General features: G+C 34.1%; 1 protein-coding gene across 1 annotated transcript; it reads right to left on the reverse strand.

Annotated features, from left to right (window-relative positions):
- Positions 1 to 638: 638 nt before the first annotated feature.
- On the reverse strand, positions 639 to 9,613 carry LOC128246204 (NADH dehydrogenase [ubiquinone] 1 beta subcomplex subunit 5, mitochondrial-like; the record flags this gene model as incomplete). Its single annotated transcript, XM_052964394.1, has 6 exons — positions 639 to 1,303; positions 2,472 to 2,587; positions 4,137 to 4,198; positions 6,040 to 6,106; positions 6,471 to 6,550; positions 9,433 to 9,613. Coding segments are annotated over 6 exons (645 nt in total), but the record flags the coding sequence as incomplete, so codon positions are not given.
- Between the last annotated feature and the right edge of the window lie 37 nt (positions 9,614 to 9,650).

Here is a 9,650-nt window from a genome sequence, read left to right on the forward strand (position 1 = left end):
TGTTTATAAATCTAATTTAGAGTCCAAAAGATAAAGAACTTGGAAACAATTTCGACTTATTATTTATTAACCTTTTAATAAGAATGTTGTGCAGTGTTTAAATTTAGTATATAGCAAGCTAGTATTATTTTTGGTCGGTAGATATAAGGTTAAGGTCACTACGTGTATTATATTTTTGAAACAGGTGAATTTTCTGATTACACAAAATCAAAATTTCTAGTCCTCATTGTAACCAACAACTGTGACCCTTATAAGGCCATTCAAAATGGATTGTACATGTCACATAATAAAAAAGATATGTTACCTAATTTCCATTTAATACCATTCTTTAAAGGGTGTAAGAAATATTAATGACCTTAAGGCTCAAAGCTTCACTGTGACCTTGACACAGCATTTTTCATGGGTTCTGCACATGACATTAAGGAGTGACCACGTTTCATTGCAATTCATTAAGGGATTGCAAAAAATATGAAGCTGACACAGTCAATGCCAAAAATAACCATTGACCTTGTACTGTAACAATGACCTTGGCATGTTGAGGTTCCTCAATGGGCAGTATAAATGACAAGTCATTATTTCTTTTAAAAATTCTAAACCTTCTTAAAACACAATTTGTGCAATGAAAAACAAACAACATGTATTATTTTTCACAGTTTTTCCTCTAAACAACTTGCACACACTCTACACAACATATTGAGACAGACAGAAGGCATTCCCATCTGAAAACCAGATTATTATTTAAATCAGAATTTAAATGCATTTCTATAATTTTTAATAAGCGTAATTGAGTAGAAAAATTGCTCCTCATTGATGTTAGTGCCACTATTCAAAACTTAAAAAACGTTTCTTTTTCCTCAAAAAGCAAGATAAATATTCTAATGTTTGAATTTACGGAATAGTAACAGCGTACGCAATAGTGACCTAGACTATTCTGCAAGCAAAACAATAAACAAGCAGTAAATTCAACACAACAATGGGTCACTGCTATTTTGAATTATTTCAAACTAAGCTTGTTAACACCTGTAAAGACTTTTTAAAGAATATATACAGTTTATACTTAACCATTCTCAAAACAGAAAGTATCTAATGCCAACAATTCTTCAAAATTTCACACCATTCTCCTTAATTTCTGTCCTATAAAATTTGGTTTCTACGCAGCCCCAATTAAGAGTGTGTAGACGTTTCTTTCATGTATCTGTGGGCTTCCTTTCTATCACTGAATTTATCGTATGCGGGCACGAAGTAGAAGTTGCTCTGATCTTGCCTCTCCTTCATAAGCTGCCTCATACGGTAATGTTCCTCCCTGAAATTAAAGACAAGGGTGAGAGTGGTCTAATAATAGAGGTATCTGCCTCATACTGTGATGTTCCTCCCTGAAATTAAAACCGAGGGTGAGAGTGGTCTAATAATAGAGGTATCTGCCACATACTGTGATGTTCCTCCCTGAAATTAAAGACAAGGGTGAGAGTGGTCTAGTGATGGAGGTGTCTGCCTCATATGGTGATGTTCCTCCCTGAAATTAAAGACAAGGGTGAGAGTGGTCTAATAATAGAGGTATCTGCCTCATACTGTGATGTTCCTCCCTAAAATTAAATTCAAGTGTGAGAGTGGTCTAGTGATGGAGGTGCCTGCCTCATATGGTGATGTTCCTCCCTGAAATTAAAGACAAGGGTGAGAGTGGTCTAGTGATGGAGGTGTCTGCCTCACACAGTCATGTTCCTCCCTGAAATAAAAGACATGGGTGAGAGTGGTCTAGTGATGGAGGTGTCTGCCTCATACGGTGATGTTCCTCTCTGAAATTAAAAACAGGGTAGAGAGTGGTCTAGTTGTTAAAGTATCTGTCTCATACGGTGATTGTTCCTCACCGAGTGTAAAAACAGGGTCGAGACTGGTCTAATTGTTAAAGTATCTGCCTCTTACAGTGATGTTCCTCTCTGAAATAAGAGACTGGTCAAAGTGGTCTAATAGTTACGGTGCCTGTCTCATACAGTGATGTTTCTCTCTGAAATAAGAGACAGGTCAAAAGTGGTCTAATAGTTACCGTGCCTGTCTCATACAATGATGTTTCTCTCTGAAATTATAAAACAGGGTAGAGAGTGGTCTAGTAATAGAGGTGTCTGTCTCATACAGTGAAGTTCTTCTAGATGTGTTTAAGTTCAATGATTCGATGCCTGTTAAGAAATATGATCTATAACTGGTATCAATTACGATTTCAGACAATTTTTACCAAAATATATTTTGACAATTAATATTGCTGAGATTATTTTAAGGAAAGTACTTTAATACAGGTGTTTTTATTATTTAATTCAATTTTTGAAGTAAATCAAAATACACACATTTATGCTTAAACACCAAAATCTGTATGTGTTTATGAAAAAAATAATTATTTCTTTGACATATTTCAACACAGGCACCTAGTTTCCATTTAAAGTTTTATTTTATTTGAGCCTATTTATCACCTAGTTTCTTACCTAACTTTTGCTTTCTGTAACGCAACATAAGTCCAGTACAGCCCTGATTCATATTGTTTTTCATAGCTGGGCCAAAGTGGGCCCAAAATCTCACACAGCTTTCGAGACACTGGTGACTGAAAAAGAATACTGGTAGATGTAAACGAAAATTTCAGTTAAAAAAAGTGAGAGAGCAATCTGGTTTAATGTTCACTAATGTCTTATTAAGTCAGAGTTTCAGACTAAGACTCTGAAACTGAATTATTTTGTAACATCTCAAAATACAAAATATATGAAAAAAATGTATTTGATTTTAACAAAAGATGTGTGCCCGATTGTAGAACAGATTATTGGCAGCAGACACAGCAATGTTTACCATCCTATAAATGCATTTTTCCACACAAATTAAAATTTGAAGATTGGCCCTGATAAAAATAGCATGGTCTATTAACCCTTTGCATGCTGGGTAAATTGTCGTCTGCTCAAAAATGTCGTCTGGTTTTTTCTAAATTTCTTTCAATTTACTTGAAACTTTGGGGATATATTGACTGAGTGGCAAACAGCTTGGAACCTGACCAGACGCCAAGTTACTCGGCGTCTGGTCTGGTTCCAAGTTGTTCGCAAAGCCTTTAAAATCGCCATCAGCAGCTTAAGGGTTAAAGATTAATATATATATATATATATATATATATATATATATATATATATATATATGAAATCTGTTTAAAAAAAATACATTTGTATTTAAGTTTTGCCCCAAGCATGCTCATAATTATTTTCATAGCATTACACCAACAAAATGGATGTATGTCTTCATGGTGCACACAATTCAATTCTCTTATAAATATTTTGCTCTAGAGCCATTCAAACATACATCTCACCCCAATGGTGCATTGGCCGAAATTAACACAGTGTGTTTTAAAACAGATTTTATATATATATACATTAATCTTTAAGCCCTGCACTTGTAAAATGTCTTCCGGGCTTGCTCAAATTTATTTAGCAGGGCTTGTTCAAAAATTTGATGCCAAGCAATAGTATAAGAATAGTAATTTGTAACTTAAGTTAATATTCTGGTCATACATCATTGACTTCATTTACTCTATTGGTCAGTGATTAATAACAAGTAGTCGGATTGGCTACATTGTTCTTACATGTAGTTCCAATTAAGACCAATATTGAAAAACCTGCCCAGGAAGGCACTTTCAGATTGGACCATCCCCCATTCTGATTTTTAAACTTAGCAAACCTTCCAATATAGAACTTCTTTCTTTAGCCTTCCTAAGATGGGCCATAGGTTTAAATGGAATATTACTTGAGGAAAGCTGTCCATTATCAGAATGAAATGATGGGAAAGTGCATTTTCTTATATTTTTCAAGATTATTTCAATGTTTAATTGCAATAGATAAACCATTGTATTTTTGCATGGATTACTTTTGTAAAAATACCAGTGTCGCTTCAATTATGATGAGATATATATTAAAAGGTGGTAACAAAACATAATTATATGGCAAATTTATTGATTTAATTCTTAAATGACATGTCTACATAAAAAATAACACTCAGTTAGAAATATTCAAACTTAATATTTTGTAAAATTCTTTAAAAATGAAACTTTACCAGTAGTAATTTATTGAATTAATGATGGACAGATTACCTTAATTGTTGAAATATTGGTCACCCACCTTGAGATATTCATGGTTCTCAGGTACATAATCTTCGGGTGTATCCTTGAGTTCTGCCGGACCTGAAATCACATTAAAACATATGAAATATATAATAATAATAATAATAATAATAATAATAATAATAATAATAATAATAATAATAATTATAATAATAATAAATAATAATAATAAACCAAACAAATTAAAATGTAGAAAATTATATTTTCCTGAGTGTTATTTGTTTTGGCAAGATTTGCTTATTTGCAATGCATTGATATTCATCATAATTTTTTTTATAGACAAAGTGATGTTTTGCAAATGCCGGATTTTTAAATATCATTGTTTACTCGGACTCATCAACCCAAAGTTTTGATATGGCAAAATTGAAATTTTTAACATGAAAAACATGTATGTGTTACCCCTTCTCATAAAGAACGTGAATTCCTTAAATTTTATAATAATAAATGTGATTCTTATCATTTCTAATGGAGCTTTCATATGTTCTACAAATAAATTATACAAAATAAATTCTAAGCATCTAAAAAATTATTTTGTACATAACAATTTGTAACTGGTTTAAAAGAAAAGTTTCAAGGCAAAAGAAGCACATCATTTATTTTTAGACTTACCTTAACTGACAATATTACAACACTTATCTAATACAATGTTGCAGTATATACATATGACAATGTAACAGCACTTACCTATGACAATACTTCAATGTTACAGCACTTATCTACATGTATAACAAAATAACAGTACTTACAAAAGACAATGTAACAGCACTTACCAATGACAACACTTCAATGTTACAGCACTTATCTACATGTATAACAAAATAACAGTACTTACAAAAGACAATGTTACAGTACTTGCCTATAGATGACAAAGTAAAAGCACTTATATCTAATACAATCATGTTACAATACATACCTATGACAATGTTGCAGCACCTACCAATGACACTTTTAAAGTACTTACCTATGACAGTGTTACTGTTCATTTACTTCCCATTGACAACGTTGCAGCACTACCTATGACAATGTTACAGTACTTACCTATGACAACGTTACAGCACTTACCTATGACAACGTTACAGCACTTACCTATGACAACGTTACAGCACTTACCTATGACAATGTTACAGCACTAACGATGACAATGTTACAGCACTTACCCATGACAACATTACAGTACTTACCTATGACAACGTTACAGCACTTACCTATGACAATGTTACAGCACTTACCTATGACAACGTTACAGCACTTACCTATGACAACATTACAGTACTTACCTATGCCATTGTTACAGCACTTACCTATGACAACGTTACAACACTTACCTATAACAGCGTTACAGTACTTACCTACGACATTGTTACAGCACTTACCTATGACAACATTACAACACTTGCCTATAACAGCGTTACAGCACTTACCTATAACATCGTTACAGTACTTACCTATGACATTGTTACAGCACTTACCTATGACAACGTTACAACACTTACCTATAACAGCGTTACAGCACTTACCTATGACAACGTTACAACACTTACCTATAACAGCGTTACAGTACTTACCTATGACAACGTTACAACACTTACCTATAACAGCGTTACAGTACTTACCTATGACATTGTTACAGCACTTACCTATGACAACGTTACAACACTTACCTATAACAGCGTTACAGTACTTACCTATGACAAAGTTACAGCACTTACCTATGACAGTTTTACAGCACTTACCTATGACATCGTTACAGCACTTACCTATGACAATGTTACAGCACTTACTAATGACAATGTTACAGCACTTACCTATGACAACATTACAGCACATACCTATGACAACGTTACAGCACTTACCTATGACAACGTTACAGCACTTTCTTATGACAACGTTACAGCACTTACCTATGACAACGTTACAGTATGTAGCAAACAGAAAAAGTGGGATTACTCCTAAGGCCACATAGAAATGCTGAAAAAGAAACACAATACAGATTAAAATTGAAAATAAATAATAAAATATCAGGGTTTAAGCCAGGTTTAAAAATGAAAAGAAAACTAAGAAAAAGGACAGGATGGTAAGGTCGAAAATGGCACCTTGTATCTGGCTGTGAAGAACTTGAACACCATGAATTTGACAGAAAATCTATTTAAAGGAATTATATTAATTGCTATTGCAATACCTTACATAAATTTATAAAAGAAATTCACTGGTTTATATCAAAACATAAGTATTTAAGGTTAATGCATAAGCCCTAGGTAACACTGGGCTTCCTTTGCAGGGATATAGTTTTTTAAACCTTTGCTTGTGCATTTTGCAGAGAGTGTATACTAACCACGTCATCCTTGAATCTATATGTTATGTAGCGTGAAGGAACCATGAAAATATTGTTTTCTCCACCGCCCATCTGTCGAACTGAAATAAAAGAAGATTGATAAACTATAGTCTTTGACTTGAAATAATGGTCTGTGTTTTATGTTTAAACAAGACTTTATGTTTTAAAAAAATATGCAGTGTTCTCAATAAGAACCGGCTGCAGGCCAAAATGAATGGTTCAAACGGCAGTTGGTCCGTTCAAATTTGGAAAACTAAATCAATTTTAAGTGGAATCAGTAGAAGCTCGTGGGTTACTTTACTATTTGAGACGGTTCAACCGAAGCCTATTGACCCTGAATATGTACATGAAATGGTAGCCATTGAATATCAGGAACTACAGACATGTATGTGAACCTTTGGCAATGACAGAGAGGTAGATTTAGGTCTCAAAAGCGGTAGTTTGGGTTTGAAAGCAGTAGAATTTCTAATTCCTTTAATATTCACTAAAAAAAATGATGGAAACAATCAAACATGATATTTTTGTTACTGTTTTAGATTTTCAGAAAATACGCAAAAAATATGTCATGTTGAGACTTGTCAACTGTCAGTGTTTTTGATTGAGAAACGGAAGGAATAATACCTCTTACTTGTAAAAACAAGTTTTTATTCAGAAGAGCTGCTAAAAAAATCAAATCAGACTGCCAAAACAGGTCGGAGTGTATTAGTGCAGAACACTGCAGAACTGTTTATGTCAAATTTCCCGCCAAAATGTCTTAATGATTTATACACTGTAGATAATTAATAACACCTTGGAAATGTTGTTTTCTTTGATGTTTTGAAAGTTTTATAATGTCTTTGATATTTACTAAAATGCTGATTAGAAGGATGCCAATAAACGAAGTATGCTGATTAGTGGTCATGTGTACCATACTGGTAACTTAGCAACGATCTCCACGTAAGTGTGAAGTGATTTGACAAGTTGTTCATTGTTCTTTAAAGTGACGGATTAATATGGTATTTTAGCATGGTGGATAGAATTTTGAGTTTTATAAAAAAAAATTAAGGCCAATTTGATAAAAATATTTTTTTTTAGAAGAGCTTTCAATAATGGTAGATTTCGATGGGAAAGCGGTAAGCGGTATATTTTACCTATCGCTGGTTGAGTTCACATGTATAGGAACAATTAAAGTGCAATTATAATGATAGACCACGATGCTGCACTTACCTTTGCATTAATTGTAACAACTATGGGTATGGGTGCATAACTTAAATGGTTCTAGGTAAGCTTTATTTTATGTGGCATTGATCATTGTTGATCAAGAATGTGTAACATTAGCACTTAAGAGCTTTTTATCAATGAAAATAGGTAAAGTTTTAAAATCTGCAATGTATCTGTGATTAAGAACCATTTACCTTTCCTGGGTTATCAGTACTATCATCATCAAAGTTTTAGGCAGAGATCAAACCATGACCCTCTGATTTAGAGTCTGATACATTAACTGCTCAGCCATAGTCACCAGTTAGCAAACTTTAAAATATTTTCCTTTTTTTTACAACAATATTAGGTTTTGGCTAGGCTAATATAAATAATCATAATCCAAACTGTTTTTAAAAGGGAATTTTATCTTGTATAATGACTTATGCACCAGTCAATTGTAACCACGGCACCCCAGGTCGGGGGGTTAGTCTAAAATAATAGACGTGTTATACGGGATTCTTCCAATCCCTAACGTCTAAACGGGAATGTGCAAAAAACGGGGGTGTTTTAAAAATATTGAAATTGTTTTAAGTGAAGTATTTTATTGTTGAAATTGATCATAAAGAGTAATATTCATATTTTTACCATGTAAGTGAAATGTTATTTTGCACTAAAAAAGCATTTAATGCATTAAAACAAGTTGTTTACCTTTCCAATAAAACGAAAGTTGACTGACACAAACAACAATTATGCGAAGGGGAACAACTCGATACAATCGTAATAACTCGGCCTCCTCCGACAAAGCTTCGAGATAGACCTCTTTATACAATCGTAACAACTCGGCCATGGCCGAAATGTTCTGAGCGATTTAAAACTGTGCCCTGAAGCCTTGCAGGTGCCCTTCATGTATATATTGTTATGTTTTGACAGAATGAAATGAAGAAAAGCCGTCAAATTCATAATTATAAGTTGGATAAAAAAAAAATTGTGTACGGAACTAATATAAAATAACATTATCTGGTAATATTTCTTGTTTTTATGATATTTTATAGACGCTATATGCTTTAACCCGGAATCCTGATCGGAACAACTACCCACTTTTGATACTAAACAAATTGTATGTGAAGGATTTGCTATATCAAAAATCTAAAAAAAATCTGTCAACGTACAATTATTTGGACTAGTCGGGGGGTATACCGGGGATGGCCGGGGAAAAGGGCCGTGTTTTTACTTTCCAGTTGCCCCCGCAGGGCTGGGTGACCGCGGTGGTTTTGTCATAGCGCCGAATTTAGCGGAGATTGGGCCTTATATAGAGTCTCTGGGATGCGGGGGCATTTGGCTGAGGTTTAACCATCAGTTCGTACCCGCAGGGCGGAGATTTTACCCGGGGTTGGCTAAACCGAAAGTCAAAGTCCCAGCTATTCACCTGACCTGGGGGGCCGTGGCTACAACTGACTGGTGCATTATATTTTTGGCATCAGAAATAAAGTTGAACGTTGTGACATTACAAAGACAGAAAAAATGTGCAAACTTCAGTAAAAAATAAGTTTCGCTGAACGTTAATGGCTACCCTTAACTTCACACAATAAAACTAATGTTATTTCTTTTCCAAATATATCTTAACTTATGTCGTTGACTGTACAGCACGGCAGTTCAAACGGCCGTGAAGAAACACTCAAATTGGAATCAAACATCAAATAAAAAACTACCCCACCCACCAAATTCAACATAGACGTTGGACTTAGTTTTCCGTTTATAGAAAAAGGGACGATCTAAAACTAACCTGGGGCTGATAATTGTGCTCCGTGTTTGACATTGTTTAACAGCATGCGAGCACCAACTGCTGCCGGGGCTCGTAAAGAACTCCAAACAGGCATTTTTGATGCACAGTTGATTCGACCTTTTTTCAGGACCTGTAACTCTGTCTTTTCTTGGCTGTCAGTCCAATGCACACAGAGATTATGAAATGAGAAGTTAATTTATTAAATTTTGCTTATATCA

This window comes from Mya arenaria, chromosome 9, assembly GCF_026914265.1.
Source record: "Mya arenaria isolate MELC-2E11 chromosome 9, ASM2691426v1".
In the NCBI taxonomy this organism is placed as follows: Eukaryota; Metazoa; Mollusca; class Bivalvia; order Myida; family Myidae; genus Mya; species Mya arenaria.